Source organism: Theropithecus gelada, chromosome 14 (genome assembly GCF_003255815.1).
Source record: "Theropithecus gelada isolate Dixy chromosome 14, Tgel_1.0, whole genome shotgun sequence".
Classification (NCBI taxonomy): domain Eukaryota; kingdom Metazoa; phylum Chordata; class Mammalia; order Primates; family Cercopithecidae; genus Theropithecus; species Theropithecus gelada.
Window position 1 is genome coordinate 4,785,400 of NC_037682.1, and position 17,483 is coordinate 4,802,882.

General features: G+C 55.8%; 1 protein-coding gene across 5 annotated transcripts in view; it reads right to left on the reverse strand.

Annotated features, from left to right (window-relative positions):
- The window catches only part of ANO1 (anoctamin 1), a 195,119-nt gene that overhangs the window by 11,366 nt on the left and 166,270 nt on the right, over positions 1-17,483 (reverse strand). For all 5 annotated transcript variants that reach the window (XR_003115595.1, XM_025356116.1, XM_025356120.1 and 2 more), the window contains 6 exons: positions 15,562-15,763; positions 15,190-15,301; positions 13,977-14,034; positions 11,704-11,804; positions 9,895-10,040; positions 6,245-6,397 (listed from right to left, as the gene is read on the reverse strand). Coding sequence is in view for 4 of the 5 variants with exons in the window: in XM_025356116.1 (XP_025211901.1) it covers positions 6,245-6,397; positions 9,895-10,040; positions 11,704-11,804; positions 13,977-14,034; positions 15,190-15,301; positions 15,562-15,763 (772 nt within the window). In the remaining variant the exon portion in view is untranslated. The remainder of the gene's footprint in view (positions 1-6,244; positions 6,398-9,894; positions 10,041-11,703; positions 11,805-13,976; positions 14,035-15,189; positions 15,302-15,561; positions 15,764-17,483) is intronic.

Consider the following 17,483-nt stretch of genomic DNA (forward strand, 5'->3'; position numbering starts at 1 on the left):
TGTGATGCTGTGATGCCCGGGGCGCCCCCTGCAGGTCGGGCTGTGCACTGCAGCTCTGCTGTCTGTGCCGGGGCCTCCAGGCGACCTCTGACCTCCGACCTCCATTATGGCCGCCTTAGCATCCAAACCCAGACCCCGACTAGAGTTGAATGTTTCAAGCAATGTGGGAACGGGCACACTGCTCTGTGGCCATGAAGAATACTCCTAGGACTTAGTCTTACTTGCGCGTGTGGCCCACCTGGCCCTTGGGGGGCTCTGAGTTTGAGGTGGGGTGGGCCTGGGGTGGGGGTTGAAGTCTTTGGCTGTGGGACTCCCGAGGGACGCGGCTCCTGAGCTCAGGGCCTTGGAAGGGCAGGACTCAGGCAGGCAAGGGGGTCTGTCCAGGTGATTGCCCAGCAGGCCCAGAGAGACAACAGGAAGTGGGAGGGATGAGGAGGGGATGAGATGGAGCCAGGAGCGGGGTCTTCCTCGCTTCCGGGCCCGGATCGAGCCTGTCCTGACAGGTCTGCAGGATATCTACGTCCAGGAGGATGACTCTCTGTGTGGCCCTGCACATCTGTGGGGTGTGTTAGAGAAATGCAGAACCGACAGCCCAGCCCCAGCCCCAGCCCCAGCTCACGGAATCCGCCTCTCCTGGGGTGGGGCCGGGAACCCGGAGTTATTCTGAGGCACACTCCAGGGAGACACTCACTGCTCTGAGGATCTCTGTAAACTAAAAATAAAATTCTAATTCCCTCTTCAACCATTTAAATGGGGTCCATTATCTCGGCTAGGGAACCCTCAGGTTAACCTGAAAAACTGGTTCAGGCCATGACAGGAAGCAGGGGGCATGGGGAGGGTCAGACAGGACTCCTCATGCCCTCCTCCCTTTTGGAATTCAGCAAAAGCCGACCAGCGTGAACAGCAACACAGACCTTAAGTCTGATAAACATTTACAGTCTATTCTCTCTGATGCCTGTTACCTGTAGGTTTCATCTGCACGATAAAACCTTGGTTTCCACAACCCCTTATCATAACCCAGACTTTTCTTTCTATTGATAATAACTCAACCAATTGACAATCAGAAATTTTAAAAATAGGCCGGGTGCAGTGGCTCACGCCTGTAATCCCAGCACTTTGGGAGGCAGAGGCGGGCAGATCACCTGAGGTCACGAGTTGGAGAAACATGGTGAAATCTTGTATCTACTAAAAATACAAAATTAGCTAAATCTGGTGGCACACACCTGCAATCCCAGCTACTCAGGAGGCTAAGGCAGGAGAATCGCTTGAACCTACCCAGGAGGCAGAGGTTGCATCATGCCATTGCACTCCAGCCTGGGTGACAAGAGTGAAGCTCTCTCTCGGAAATAAAAAGTATGTGTGTACACACACACACACACACACACACACACACACATATATATATACCTATAACCTGGAAGTCGCCCCACCCTGTCCCGCCTTTCTGGACCAAACCAATGTATATCTTAGATGTATCTGATTGATGTATCATGTCTCCCTAAAATGTACAAAACCAAGCTGTGCTGCGACCACCTTGGGCTCATGTTCTCAGCACCTCCTGAGGGCTGTGTCATGGGCCGTGGTCACTCACATTTGGCTCAGAATAAATCTCTTCAAATATTTGACAGAGTTTGACTCTTTTCATTGACATCTCTAAGTAAAAGGGGATGCTGTGCTTTTGGAATACTCTTTGGGTGGGCTTCTTTGATGACAGTCCTGTTGGGGAAAACTGCCTCATTTTTACTTCCCCAGGTAAATTCCTTGGTTTCTTTCCCAAGGAATTTTTCCCACTCTAGGGGACGCTAAGCCCCATTTCCCAGAACAGTACAGGGAGGTATTTGGACAAAGCCAGGTGCTTGGCGAGGCCACCACTGCTGCCCACAGGCAGTGCCTGGGAGCCGAATGGAGGCTGCGCTTTCCCACCAGCAGGCTGTGAAGCACCAGGAAGAGAATAGGAAGTCGAAGCCAGGGCTGGGGAGCTGGAGCAGATTCCCACGCATGGGCTGGGTCCCTGCTGTGACCTGCTGGATGGCAGGGTGATCAAGGCACCTGTGCTTTGTGGCACAGCTTCCCCCAGCCACCCAGGGCCTCAGGAGTGCAGGTCACAGGGGCCACAGGGGCCCTCTGTCCCCTCGAGGAGCTCGCCTGCGGGCCCTGCACGGATCATAGAAGGAATACAAAAGCCTCTTCAAGGAAAGGCTATGGTTAAGGAATCCACAAACAAACGAGTGAAAGGAGGGCAGATTATGCCTTCAGCCAACCGGACAGGAACCAGGAAGTGAGTAGCTGATCCGGAAGAACTGAGCAAAAGCAAGCCAGGTGCAAAGAGTCCAAAGAGGCACGCGGAAGGCCTGCTGCTGGCGGGGACGCCAATGCCTGCAGAGGGACTGCAGGAAGCCAAGGCCACTGAGCTGCTGCTCTCTTTCACCCTGGTGGGTTTGCAAGCTTCATTCAGCCACCGTGTGGGGACAGCCAGAGCTTCTCGAAGCAGAGGGCGCCAGAGCAAACACACGCGCACTGTGATGCGGCAGGTGGCGGGCAGGGGTGGGGCACTGTCAGGTGCCTGAGCATCGGGCCTTTGTGAGGACTCAGCGTGGGCTGCATTCTTCTCTTTGTTTTCAGCTGTACCTGCTGGAATGGGATGGCACTCTTTTCTTTACTGCTGTGAGGCAGGGCGCTCCAGAATTTCCGAGGACTGCAAGGAGCACCTGGTGAGCGGGCCCGGAGCTCCCCCTTTGGGGTCTTTGGTACCCAGGGTGAGGTTTTCAGAGGCAAACCCTCTATGCATGCAGGAGGCCCAGGGCTTGAGCTCTCTGGTTCCTGCTCAGCTCTGTTACCGCCTGGGCCTCGTTTTCCTATCTGGAAAGTGGCACCGAGGGAAGATTCACTCAGGCTTCCCCCCGGGGTTCCCTGGAGGACACGACAGGCTGAGGTTCTGAGGAAAGTTCATGTTGGAGGCAGCTCTGTGGCGCGATCTTCAAAGCAGCGCTATGCCGAGGCACAGCCTGGGATGCAATCTCGCCTTGCTCCTGAGAGCGGGTGTGCAAAGATGGCCATGGTGGCCTGTTTTTCGATAGCCTCTTTCTCACTTGTCCCGCCAGCTAAAAATGACCTTTTTTTTTTTTTTTTTTGAAACGGAGTCTTGCTGTTGCCCAGGCTGGAGTGCGGTGGCGTGATCTCGGCTCACTGCAAGCTCCACCTCCCAGGTTCACGCCATTCTCCTGCCTCAGCCTCCCAAGTAGCTGGGATTACAGGTGCCTGTCACCATTAAAAATTAAAATGCCGCCACAAAAATTAGCGCTCCCAGCTAATTTTTGTATTTTTAGTAGAGATGGGGTTTCACCATATTGGCCAAGCTGGTCTCAAACTCCTGACCTCAGGTGATCCACCTGCCTCGGCCTCCCAAAGTGCTGCAATTACAGGCATGAGCCACCACGCCAGGCCCTGACCTTTTCCACTTTTAAGTATGAAATGAAAAATGTATGAAAAGTGTAGCCTTTGGGTGAGAACCACCGCCTAAGACTTGAGGATGTCGTTTCTGGGTCCAGGAAGCCTAAAACATTCACTCTGGCTCTTTACTGAAAACAAGTGCTGACCTCTGACCTAGAGCACCAGCAAATCAGCGCTTCAGCCTTGCGCCACCTCTGGCCATGTAGGGCTGTGGTATGAGGGGCGAGGGGCGAGGAGCTCACCCATGGCCTCAGCAGAGGCAGAACAGGGATGCTGGTGGTTAGCGGGGTCTTCAGAGGGTTAGCTAGCTCATGGCTTTTAAAGCCTTTGAAATTTGTAAACAAAATCACAGGGCAGTCTAATATAGAGTGTCTGTGTTCTGAGTCTTCATTACCTGGGTCACCCAGAGAAGAGATGACGTAGGGAAGCAAAAGTATCCAAACACAGTGCCATGACCTCTTACCCACGAGCCCTGGGATGTCCCTCCCTATAAGGCACCGAAGTTTCCAGGCCCCTTTCAAAGCCAGGGCATTACACAGTGCCAATGTGAAGCTGCAGGGTGAACTGCAGGGTGAATCACTGCTATCTGATGGTCTTCGACCTGTGAAAATGACAATTTCATCTGTTTTAGTCTACAAGACAGCCAAGTGTTAAGAGAAGCCAGAGTTGAAGTTATCTTGGAGCCAGACAGTGGAAGATTGGTGGATTTGGTCACCAGTGGATGCTGGGCTTGCCACAAGGGGCCAAGGTGTGGACCAAGGAGCTTCCAGTCAGGACAGAGCCGCTAACAACTTAAGGAGAGAACACGGACTAGGGTGAGGTGATCCGAAGGGTGTTTCCAGCGAGAATGACACACATACCAAGGACTGGAGAAGCCCTTGGAACAACTGAAAAAGCTTCCTACATTTTTTTTTTTTTTTGAGATGCAGTCTTGCTCTGTTGCCCAGGCTGGAGTGCAGTGGCATGATCTCGGCTCACTGCAACTTCTGCCTCCCGGAATCAAGGAATTCTCCTGCCTCAGCCTCCTGAGGAGCTGGGATTACAGGCTCCCACCACCACACCCGGCTAATTTTGTATTTTTAGTAGAGACGGGGTTTCACCATGTTAGTCAGGCTGGTCTCGAACTCCTGACCTCAGGTGATCCACCTGCTTTGGCCTCCCAAAGTGCTGGGATTACAGGCATGAGCCACTGCACCCGGTCAGTTTCCCACTTTTTGTAAGATTATGTTTGGCCTACAAAAGCCTAACCCAAAACTATCTTATCAAGCTTGTATGGAATCTTCATTTCAGCAAGGTAATATCCCCAATACGTAATCCAACCTTTTGTTTATTCCAATAATTAGTACAAAGGTGCTATTCTCACTAAAATTGTGTTAAATTTGAGATAAAATGAATGTATGTTTGTAATTTTGTTTTCACCCTGAAAATTGGGTCCTACTATAAGATAAGATGGGATCACCCTTCCTCTGAGGGCTGGCTCTGGTGGAGACCTGCGTGGGGCTCCCATACCCCTCACCCTCCTGGACAGATCGTTGTCCTGTCTCTGTTTAAATGCCTCTGGTAACAGGGAGCTCTCTAACCCACAAGGAAGTCTGTTCTGTTTTTGACACCTCTGACTATTAAAGTTATTCTTTTTCTTTTCTTTTTTTTTCTTTTCTTTTTGAGACAGGGTCTCTCTGTTGCCCAGGCTGGAGTGTAGTGGCATGATCACATCTCACTGCAGCCTTGACCTCCTGGCTCACACAATCCTCCTGCCTCAGCCTCCCAAGTAGCTGGGACCACAGGTCTGCGCCACCACATCCAGCTAATTTTACTTATTTTTTTGAGACAGGATCTCACTCTGTTGCCCAGGCGTGGGCACAGCTCACTGCAGCCACAGTCTACGTGGGCTCACTGAACCTCCCACCTCAGCCTCCTGAGTAGCTGGGACTACAGGCATGCACCATCACGCCCAGCTAATTTTTCCATTTTTTGTAGAGACAGGGTTTCGCCATGTTGCCTACGCTGGTCTTGAATTCCTGGGCTCAGTGTAGAGACAGAGTTTCGCCATGTTGCCTAGGCTGGTCTCGAACTCCTGGGCTCAAGCTGTGCCTCCTCCTGGGCCTCCCAAAGCACTGGGATTACAGGAGTGAGCCATGGTGCTCAGCTCAAGTTATTCTTTACGCTGACCTGAAATATACATTCTCCCAACCTCACACTCTTTCTCCACGTGGTCAAGGTGCCTTAGTGACGGGGGTTAAAAAGCTGGAGTTGAGTTGCATCTTGGCTTTGATTCCTGTAGGCAAGCCATGCAATGACTGGGACTGTTCTTCCCTGTCTACAGAGGGGGACTCCTTCCTTCCTTTTCTCTTTTGTGAACATTAAATGATGCCATGACATGCAATGTAGGAAGGCACATGCTGAACAGCTAACACTCCTTTCCTGTTGGTCTCGCCCTGGCTCTGGGGTCACACACTTGCTACAGGTGGGTGTCGCCAGCCATCAGAGAGGCAATGTAGTCTCTTGTACCTCCTAAAGCAGCAGGTTGTTGAGACCTTCAGATGTCTGGGACCCACACTTTCCAAACGTTGTCTGTGACCAACGCATCTTAGGAGGGGAAGGGTGGGGACAGGGCTAAGCGAGCCTCCACGTCTTGTGTCACCTGCCCCCCAGGCTCCACCCAGCAAAGGCTGAGTGAAGAGCCCCAGGAGGGACACCTGGTCAGCTCTGGCTCTAGCTTCTGGAGCGTGGCAATCCCCTCCCCAAACCCAGCACGCATGTGGAACTGGTCCTGCCGGCCCGTGGGGTCACTCACCGATGTCTTTGGCTCTGACAGCCACCGGCCTTCGGAGCTCAGTGACAAACTTTTTGGCGTCCAGGCGGATCTCAATGATGTTGTTCAGCAGCGCAAACAGCGGGGCCAGGGGGAAGGAGGCGACAAACAGGGTGACAAAGCCAAACTGGATGACTGCAGAGAGAGCCCAGTGCCAGTCAGCACCCCATGAGCCACAGCCCATAAGCGGGGACTCCACCACCCCGTGTGCCGAGCTGCACAGGTCTGGCTGCTGCCCCACCTCCAACAAGCCCACCTGCATAGACCACCTGTTGGGACGGACCCTCCATGACCCTGGGTGACCTCCAGGATTGGGCTGAAGGCAGAATTCCAAATTTTGCTCTGAATCTGTGTTGGACTCTTGAATAAAGGGAGTGCTCACTTAGCTATGGCTAATCTTTTTTGAGATAGTCTCGATCGGTCACCAGGCTGCAGTACAGTGGCACAACCATAGCTCACTGCAGCCTCGACCTCCCAGGCTCAATGAATCCTCCCATTTCAGCTTCCCGAGTAGCTGGGACCAAGGCATGCACCACTATGACTACTTAATTTTTGTATTTTTTGTAGAGCTGGGATTTTGCTATGTTGCCCAGGGTGGTCTCAAACTCCTGAGCTCAAGTCATCCACCCAAAGTGCTGGGATTCCAGGCATAAGCCACCTCGCCAGCCTATGTCAAATTTAAAAAAATCATCACCAAAAGGAAAAGGACCATCGTGAGCTCACAGGCCCAGCCTGTGGTCATTCCCCTGCCTGTGCTGGGAAGGGACGTGGCAGTGGCTCTGCTGCTTCCATCATGGGGGCTCCCTGGGACCTGGGGGACCTGCCTGCATGGCTGCATCTTCCAGAGCCCCAAACTTTCCCTTGCATCAGGCCTCCTGGATCCGGGTGGGACCAAGGACAGTCCCTTGCCTCTGCCCCTGCGGCCCTCCCCCTGGGGATTGTCCCACCCAGGAGCTGGCTCTGGGGCTTCTTTGGCTTTGGATGCTGCATCCGGCACGGGGCTGGGCTCCTAGGAGAAGGCCAGGAAAAGGTTGCTGAGTGGAACTGAGCAGGAAAGCTGGTTCAGGAACTGCACAGCAGGACCCAGTCCAAGGGCATTTGGTGCCAGGCGGTAAACAAGGAAGCCGGCAGAATGTCACTGTGTGCCTGGCGGGCTGAGTGTGGGCATTGTTAGCATGTGGGGTAGGCCGTGCGGGGTGCCCTGAGTGTGAGCACTGTTAGCATGTAGGATGGGCCATGGCGGGGAGTGCCCTGCAAGTTCTGTCCCTGGGCTGTCTTGCTCGCCCTGGCAAGGTGGGCTGAGTGGGAGTTCTCTGGTCCTGCCTGAGGTCCCTGGAGGGGATGAGGGATTGCTTATGTAGGGTGGTGTGTGCTGTGCATGAGGGCCGGGGGCTGCTGAGGCCTGAGGCTGTGGGTCACTCACCAGGGTGGGCTTTCTCACTTCCGAGTGGTGCTGCCTACTCTGGCACTAAGGGTATGAGCAGGGAGCTGGAGACACTGCCAGGGCTGGGGCCAGGGAGGGAGGGTACAGGGGGCAGGCAGGTGGGGCATTCCCAAATGGGCTTGTTCTCCCCATCTATCCACATCTGTGGCTTGAGCCTTCCTTGGAGGAACAGACTGGCAGCCCATGGGGTGGGGAGAAAGCCAGTGGGTGTGGAAATGTGCCTCGGTCAGTGGGGGCAGGGTGGGGCACGGGTGAACCATTCCCCGTGTATGTGGGCAGGAGGCGCCTGCTCCAGAAATCCCCTTTGTCCAAACCCATCAGGAACTCGGGACGTGGCGTCCAGCCACTAGGAAAATAAATCCAGGGAAGGGGCTGCCAGTCTCGTGGCCCACTGCAGGCTGTGCTGGTGTCTGGGGCTCTATTCTCCCTGGGGTTTCCTGTGGAAGGAGTGACCCTGCAGGCAGGGGAGGCCACCTCCCTCCTGGACGAGTGGCCAATGCTGAGTTTAAACAGCTGGGAGCCGTTTGCCCACCGGCCTGACCTTGCTTCAGCTTGGACTTTATTCCAGGAGAAAACAGAGAGGAGCCACAGAAGGCCACACTTAAGATTCCTCTCCTCTGGTCAGCGGCAGGGTGCTCCTTGCACAATTGTCTGGGGAGCCAGCAGTGACATATGTGGACACTTCGGCCAACAGGAGGGGCACAGGGCAGCACTTGCGGTGAAATTAAACAGAAATGCTCCCCGCCCTCTAAGGGGCCCTTACCCCCAGGCCTTTGTTCAAAATGCAGCCTGCCAGGTCTCCCCTGGAGCAGACCAGGGACAGGCCTGGGAACGGGCATTTTAGAGAAGTTGACCTTGGTGGCCAGGGGCACTGCATGCTGGGAGCCCCGTCTACAGCAGTCTTCCTGACTACTTTTGCTCATCCATTTAGTCAGCAAACACCCATTGAGCACCCACTGTATACCTGGACCTGCTCTAGGAGCACGGCTATGGGATGAGGAGTAAGAGAGGGCGAGGCTGCCTGCTCTGGGAGCACGGCTATGGGATGAGGAGTAAGAGAGGGCGAGGCTGCCACCCTACCAGGGGGAGACAGAAGAGGGATGACGGGGTGAGGCTGTCTGCTGGGAAGCAGAAACACCAAGCAGGGGAGGGGTGGGGGTCGTGGCCGTGTCGGGCAGGGGCTGCCCCTTTCAAACACGGTGGCCAGGGAAGGCTTCTCTGTTGGGGAACATTCCGAATAGAGCCCGGCAGGCAGGAGACAGTGAGTCATGCAGGTATTTGGGGGAGGGCATTCCAGCAGGGCACATCTAGTGCAAAGGCCCTGGGGCGGCCCAAGCTCCGTGGGGCTGGGGAGCAGCAAGGAGGCCAGCATGTGCAGAGCACAGGAGCAGGAGGGAGAGGTAAGTGACCAGGTCAGGGAGAGTCCAGAGCCGTGCGGACTGCACCTGGCCTCTTCCCAGCTCTCCTTGACCACCCCCTAAAGGTATGTGCCGCCTCTTGGCATCCTCCTGGCCAGTCACACGATTGAGGGGGGTAAGGCTCAATCCCTGGGTCTCCTTTGAGCACCTGCCCTGTGCTACGGGCAGCTGTCGCCAGCCCACAGGTGAGCAAGTCCTGGCTCCTGCAACTCAGGAGCTCACCACCAGGAAGGGGAGATGAGTCATGGACCCAAAGCAGGAGGCTTGAAGGGCCCTGGGGCTGAGACGAGGGACCTCGGATTGCCGGGGGTTTCAAGTGAGGAGGATCTTGTAGCTTAGCAGGGCTGAGCCCTCGGCTGCTGAGGGAGACTGAGGGAGGAGGAAGAGCTGCACAGCCGAGGCCGGGTTCGGGTTGCACTGAAGGGAACTGTGCCTGGGGACCGTGCCTGGGGACCGTGCCTGGGGACCATGGCTGGGGACCATGGCTGGGGATGGTGCCTGGGGACCGTGCCTGGGGACCATGCCTGGGGACCGTGGCTGCTTGACCTGGGCCTCTGGAAGACAGGACAGCCATGCTCACCGACCCAAGGGAGCAGCAGCACCAGGATCCCAGGGTCTGCATCTCCCTCCTCCCCGCCCAATGCTTCCGGAGGGATGCTGGGCACCGCGGGGTCGGGGGCATCATGCCCTTGCAGCCCTTCCCCACTCCAGGTGGCATGCTGGCCTGATTTCTATCCTGACGTCACCTGCCTGTCCCGGCCGTCACTCACTCATTTCCATGTACTCTGGGGTGAGGCCCGCGAAGGGCTCCAGGTTGTAATCCACCTCATACCGCTGCTTCCTCTTCACACACTCCTCGTGGTCAGGGGGGCTCTGCCGCTTCAGCTTCAGGTAACGGATGAGCTTCTTCATCTTCCTGAGAGATGTGACACCACACAGTTAGGTTTGCAGAAAGGTGAATCTGGGGCTCGGGTCTGGCACCTCTGGTGATGTGTCTTTTTTTTTTTTTTTTTTGAGACAGAGTTTCACTCTCTTTGCTCAGGCTGGAGTGCAGCGGCACTGTCTCAGCTCACTGCAACCTCTGCCTCCCAGGATCAAGCAATTCTCTTGCCTCAGCCTCCCGAGTAGCTGGGACTATAGGCACACGCCGCCACGCCCAGCTAATTATTTGTATTTTAAGTCGAGATGAGGTTTCACAGTATTGCCCAGGCTGGTCTTGAACTCCTGAGCTCAGGCAATCCGCCCGTCTCTGCCTCCCAAATTACTAGGATTATAGGCATGAGCCACTGCGCCTGGCCTCTAGTGATATTTCTAAGTTTCTGCTTTAAATCTAAAATGCACTTGTTTGCAATCATTTCTTTATATGATCTCCTCTGCCGTTTCCCCAAAAGGCAGGGGGTAAGCGTCATGGCTTTGCTGGCTACAGAAGGAAATGGAGGTTCAGGGAGGGCAAACGGCCACTTGTGACCCACAGGAGGGCCCAGCAGGCATCAGGGACACAAGAACAGTGGAGGCTGGTCATGCCCAAGTGGACTCTTGGGGAAAGACACAGATCATGGAAAATGGCCCAACAAGTTCCTGACTCCAGAGACCTAGCAGCCGTTGGGGAGGCGGGAATGGGATATGGATTTCTGAAGGTACAAGGTAATAAGGAGGCTGAGTCCCCCAGCCTCCATCTGGAAACCCTGGGGAGCCAGCATTGGGCTTGGGGGCACCTGGTGGTACCCCACATCCCCAGCCAGCATGGAGTGGGGTATCATTCTGACTTCGTCTCCCTCCTTTGTCCAAAATGGAGTGGCTTTATTTTTTAATGTTTTTATTGTTTATTTATTATTTTGAGACAGAGTCTCAGTCTGTCGCCCAGGCTGGAGTGCAGTGATGCGATCTTGGCTGACTGCAACCTCCACCTCCTAGGTTCAAGGGGTTTTCCTGCCTCAGCCTCCCATGTAGCTGGGACTACAGGCATCCACCACCACGCCTGGCTAATTTTTGTATTTTTGGTAGAGACGGGTTTCACCGTGTTGGCCAGTCTGATACCGAATTCTTGACCTCAAGTGATCCGCCTGCCTCAGCCTCCCAAACTGCTGGGATTACAGTTATGAGCCACTGCGCTTGGCCCTGTTTTTGTTTTTTAAAACAGGGTCTCACTCTGTGGCCCAGGCTAGACAGAGTGCAGTGGTACAATCACAGCTCACTGCAGCCTGGAACTCCTGGGCTCCAGCGATCCTTCTGCCTCAGCCTCCTGAGTAGCTGGGACTACAGGCACGCACCACCACACCTGGCTAACTTTTTATTTTTTGTAGAGGTGCAGTCTTGCTTTGTGCCCAGGTTGGTCTTGATTTCCTAGGCTCAAATGGTCCTTCTGCCTCGGCTTCCCAAAGTGCTGGGATTGCAGGCGTCAGCCACCATGCCTGACCTGGGGTGGCTTTTGCCTCATCTTCCCTCTGTGTCCTCCTTCTCTCCCTGTTTCTGGTGCCCCCATCTTGGTTGAAGCCCTGCGTCCACCCAGACCACCGCAGGAGCCATCCACACACCCCTCCGCCCGCCTCGCCTCTGCCACTCTAACCCGCCGCACTCACGGGATGCCAATCTCGAACAGGTTGTTCTGGATCAGCTGTTTCCCCAGCATGATGATGCTAAGCTGGATGCATAGCTCCATCAGGCAGCCTCCTGGCGCACACTGTGGACAGAGAGCAGCATCAGCCCCGCTACAGGGACACCGGGAGAGGGACCGCAGCCCTGCAGGGAGGCCCACCCTCATGCCATGGGTTGACCTGCATCCTCCAAAAAAAGACACTCAGGTTCTAATCCCCGCCACCTGGGAACGTGGCCTTATTTGCAAAAAGGGTCTTTGCAGATGTAGTCAGGTCAGGGGGTGTTCATGCTGGGGTAGGGTGGGCGCCCATCCGAGGACTGGTGTGCTCAGAAGAAGAGAAGACGTGGGCACAGAGGGAAGAGGCCGCGTGAAGATGGAGGCAGAGGGTGGAGTGGCCGAGTAAAGGAACGATGAGGACTTCTGTAGTCCCCAGAAGCTGGGAGAGGCAAGGCAGGTCCTCCCCTAGAACCCTTGAAGGGAACACAGCCTGGCTAACACCTGGATGCTGCACTTCCGACCTTCAGAACTGTGAGACTCCATCTCTGTTATTTGAAGCCGCCCAGTCTGTGGGATTGAGTTGCGGCAGCCCCAGGAAACTGGCACACCCCGCCTACAGGCTGCTGGGCTTGGGGGCTGCGGCTGGGAGCTGGGAGCACATTGGGAGGGAGTAGGAAGGGGTGGGGCAGGGCCTCAGGGCGCCTCCTTTTTCCCAGTGCCACTGGCCAGTCCCATGCACCAGTCACCATCCACTGCTTCTGTACCACCATGGCAGGCTGAGCGCATGCAGCAGGCAAGCTCCACAGGAGGCGGAAGTCACCCCTAAGGCCTAATGCCCCTGACGCAGTGGGCCTGTGCCACCTTAGGCCAGGGACCCCGCAAGCAGGTGACAGTCAGAAACCTATCTGCGCTGGAAATTTAACTTGTCCAAGCAAAGGGAACACCAGGGATGCGTGGTGACCCCTGAGGCACACTAAATTTGTTCTGCATTCCAAATAAAACCTAGTAAATGCCCACATCTGTCTTGGAGAGCCATGCTTTCAGAAAAAGCAGTTACACCATTTGCTTTATTATATGACTTCTCTGACCCAGGACGAGTGTGACAGGGGATGATGATACAAAAAGGAAAGAGCATTTCATAAGTTTGGCACAGATGCCCATTACTGTGGAGGAGGCCCATGTCTTGGGCTGCCCAGGGGCCTGCATTCAGGTAGTTGAACCTCTAGGCTGCACTCCAGACAGCCAGATCACCCTGTACCTGATGTCCACCCTATCCTCAATACCTTGTTCCACAGGGTCTTTATCAAGAAGACCCACCCTCTTATTTTCTGATAAGCTGAATTACGCTGTGGGTTGGAAATGCTGAGACCAGAACCACTGATAGGCCCTGAAGCCCCGGCTTGGTCTGATGGAGCCCCTGGTTGTGAAACAGTGGAGCAAGTCCATGGGCCGTGACAGAGGCTGAACCAGGCTGGCACAACCAGACCTTCTGTGGCCAGGATCGCTGGGCAGAAGTGAAATGCCACGAGCATGGTGTTTGAGGGTAAAGAGACAAGCATTTCAATGTCTAGTTAAAAAAAAACAAACAAACAAAGGTAGCCAAGTTCTGTTTTGTCCTCATTAATTCATCTTTTTTTTTTTTTTTTGAAATGGAGTCTTGCTCTGTCACCCAGGCTGGAGTGTAGTGGCGAAATCTCAGCTCACTGCAACCTCCACCTTCCAGGTTCAAGCGATTCTCATGCCTCAGCCTCTCGAGTAGCTGGGATTACAAGCATACACCACTGCGCCCAGCTAATTTTTTGTGTTTTTAGTAGAGATGGGGTTTCACCATGTTGGCCAGGCTGCTCTCGAACTCCTGACCTCAGGTGATCCAACAGTCTCGGCCTCCCAAAGTGCTGAGATTACAGGCATGAGCCACTGCGCCCAGCCTGCATTCATTCATCTTAACCAGAAGAGAAATATTCAGTCTCACAAAAAAAGAAATGAAAAGAAAAACCAGATGTCCTGTTTTTCTTTCATAAACTCTATAGCGAGTTTACCCTTCTAGGTGATTCTATATGAACACACCAAATAAGATCAAAGCCTGCCCCACCACGTCAGGGGAACAGAAAAGTTCCCAGCAGGAGGGAAAGAAAGCACTGCTCTTTGCTGAACGAATATGCTGCGGCTGCTTCTCCCAAGTGCTTCTCCCAAGCACGGTGTAGACAAATCGTAAGCAAAACACAAGGGGCTATCAGAAACGAATAAAATTTCGGTTACCTCTTCCATTCGGAAGGAACGGAAAATGTACACGTAGTCGCCCGGGCGTCCGACAAACCTGAAACGATGGGGGAGGTCGTTAGAAAGAAGATGAGCCCCTAGCTCAGCTCCGGGAGAGACCCCCAAGTGGGGACTGTGCGGCGTGTGAGTCCTGCAGGCCCAGCCTCAAGGGTATCTACAGGTGGCTCTCCCTGCCTGGTCACATCTGCTAAAAGATGACCACAGTGGTTTTCACTGGTCAAAGGTTGGATTCCTAAACCCAGAGATGGGTCAGAAAAAGGAACTTCTTCAGTGAGAGGCCATGAGACTGAGAGGCAGTGGGAAGGGGGCCCAGCGGGGCATTAAGGCAAAGACCACCGTGGTCTGAAGACTGCAAGCTGCTGCGCTAGCTTCCCTGGGACTCAGGACGTGCCGCTGGCACGGTGATGTCCATGGACAGCTGGCACAGAAGCACTCTGGGGACCTCGGGCAGCTGGGGCAGGTGGTGGCCAAAGGCCACCTTAGGTGGGGATAGACAGCCTCTCAGCCTTCTAGGGGCTGGTGTGGGGTGTGGAGGCTTCCGAGAGCCTGCTCCATCCTGGATGCACTCGGCGAGGACTGGACCCCTTGGCAGGGCCCTGGGGCCCTGGGCCAGGAGGGCGGGCATGGCACTGGTGAATCACATGATGTGGAGGAGGCGGCCTTTTGGGGGGCTCTGAGATGAGACCAGCCAGCCCCTTGCGGGAGTGGCGGTGGAGGCGGGGGCATCATTGTGGGTGGGCTGCAGGCCCCACCACAGCCTGGGATGGCTCCAGAGGGTCCAGGCGGGACAGGTTTCACCCCACCAGGAGCTGTGAAGAGGGCTCAAGTGGCCAGCAGCCGCACTTCCACGCCCTCCTCTCTCCTTGTCCCCACTCTGTGGACTCCTCCCTACCCCTCACTTCCCGGGGTCCCCACTGCCTGGGGTCCTCACTGCCCAGGGCCCTCAATCCCGGGTCCTCACTGCCCCATCCTCACTGCCTGGGATCCTGACTGCCTGGGCTCCCTGCCGCCCAGGGTCCGGCCGCTCTGGAGCCTCAGCAGGGCCCAGGCCTTCTCCCTGACCCTCATCGGCTGCGGGTGCCACAGTGTCTGCCCTGTCCTGGGCTCCAGGTGCCCCCCGCCTGTGGGGAGGGAGAGCCCTCCCCTGGACTTGGGAGAAGCGAGGTGGGGAAAATGCTGAAGATGTCCCTACCGGCCTTTGAAGAACGCCACGTAAAAGATGGGGGTGTAGGAGTTCACAAACTTCAGCAGGAAAGCCTTGAAGATCAGCCTCTCCTCGAAGCTTTTCTCCGTCTTCGGGACCTCTAGAGGGAGGGGTAGGATGATACTGAGGCTGTGGCTGGGATGGCCCCCAACAGCCTGATCCAGTCTTCAGCTGGCCACTGACACCATCACTCAGTTGGCTCTCATAGGCGTGCCAGGGCCTGTGATCAGGATCCCCGTTCAGAGCCAGGGAGCTGGGGCCCAGAGAAGTTAAGCAACAAACTCAAGGGTGCACAGCAAGAGGCAGGCGACTCCGGCTGCCTGAGTCCAGGCCATGGGTACCTGGAATGTGGGCACTCACCGATCTTGGTGAGCCACCGGGCTATGCAGCCGTACACCTCATCCAGGAGGATGATGACCACTAGGTTGATGATGACCGCAGTAGCCGTGACTGTGACCCGGATGTTGGACCGCACGGAGGGGGAGGAGTTCATGGCCAAGGCGGCGGCCATGGAGATTCTGTAGATGATGACGCCAAGGACGATGGCAAAAGTCACTGCAATCTGCAGGGGGGGGAAGGGGCGCTCTTGGTTGGGGGCCCACCCAGGACCTTCCTGGGCCTGCCCCATCTACTCCCTCAGCCCAGCTGTCCCCCAACCTTCCTGCTCTTCTGCTTCAAAACAAGGACTGACATTTCTTGAGCACCTGCCAAATGCTAGGCACTTTCTGTGCATGAACTAGAGACAGATGGACGAGGGGCTAGTTTCTGTTCCAAGGAAGAGGACACTGAGGTTCAGAGAGATTACGTAGACAGGCCAGATCACCCAGCTCAGGAGCTGGGATTTACCAGGCGGTCTACCCAAGCCTGCAGTTCACAAGATCTTTGCGCTACCATCTTCCTGGAACCCAAGCACGGTCCCCAAGCAGAGCCCAGGACACAGTATGGTCACCAGGCCAGTGGCTGGTCCCAGAGCAGACTGACTGCTGGGAGGGGCTTCTCCCCCAACCCATGGTGAGCTCAGGGACATCCTCACATGGTGTGCAGGGCTGAGGTGTGCCTCCCTCACAGCCACCTCCCGGGGACTCCCCTGGTAAAGGAGGCGGGTGCTGCCTGGGATGGGGCAGGGCTTTGGGTCTGGCTGGAGATGCTTTGGGTCCCTTCTCCCAGCCAGCAGCTCCCTTCCAGCTCCCCCACCAGAGCGAGCTCCTCCTCTTGCCAAACCTACCGTGGGACCAGAACATTCCATAAAACTTGGGTTGGCGGTTGCCTGAGAAACCGTGGTGGGAGCTGGCTACAATGACAAGATTGTTCCACACACTGCTGTCTGTCTGTCTGTCTGGGCTCCCTCACCCTGCCCTGCCCTGCCCAGGGGTGTGGATGCCCCATTCTGAGCCCTCATTGAGGATGGATGGACCAAGGGCTGGGTAGGAGAAGCTCACAGCAAAGTCAGGCTCCTCCCCTGGGCGTGAAACCACCCACAGGACACAGGCTCTATCTTGTCACCCTGTGTCCCCGCGTTCCAGGAAATCGCCCATTTGCTCCCATGCAACGGTGCAGAGGGCAGGTCCCATCCCTGCTAGCATGGTCACGGGTAGCTCCCAGGACAGGCCCAGGAGGCCTGGGGCTGCCCTCTGTGTCTCCCAGTTGCAGCGTGGGATGGGTCTGTTTGCCCCAGAGGGAGTCCACAGCTTTCAGAAACCTAGAAAAGCTCTTATTTCACGTTCTGGGCCATGACCACCGGCTTCTGCAGGCATCTGCCAGTAACACATGGTGACCACACCCTGTCCAGGAAAACGCCTGCAGCCCTCACCACACCCTGACGAAGGAGTAGCCCTGCTGCGAGGCGTGGGGACCACTCCCTGGCCAGTTCCCGGGAACGAGGGTTTTCCTTGGAAAACCCCTCAGTCCTGCCAAGAGGCCTCCAGGACGTCTGTCCCCGTGCCAGCATGCGGAGGTGCAGGTGGAGCACCGGGCCTGTGGGAGACTCAGCGGGGGAGGCCCTCCACCCCAGCAGGCGTGTCCCCTGCCCTGCCATGGGGCAGTTGGGCCCACAACAGGCACACCCTGCGGCAGGCTCCCTTCCAGTCTCCCTGGTCCATCTCCCCTGCATCTCCAGGACCAGGGGCATGAGGGGGCACATCCTAGGTGCTCAGCCAATGTTTGTTCACTGAATGAAACTCCCAAGTTGAAGACAAACCCTATGAAGCCCTTGACGGGTTTACCAGGATGTCAAGGCTGGGAAAAGAGCCGGCTACTTCGCTATCCAGTATCCTCTCTGTCTT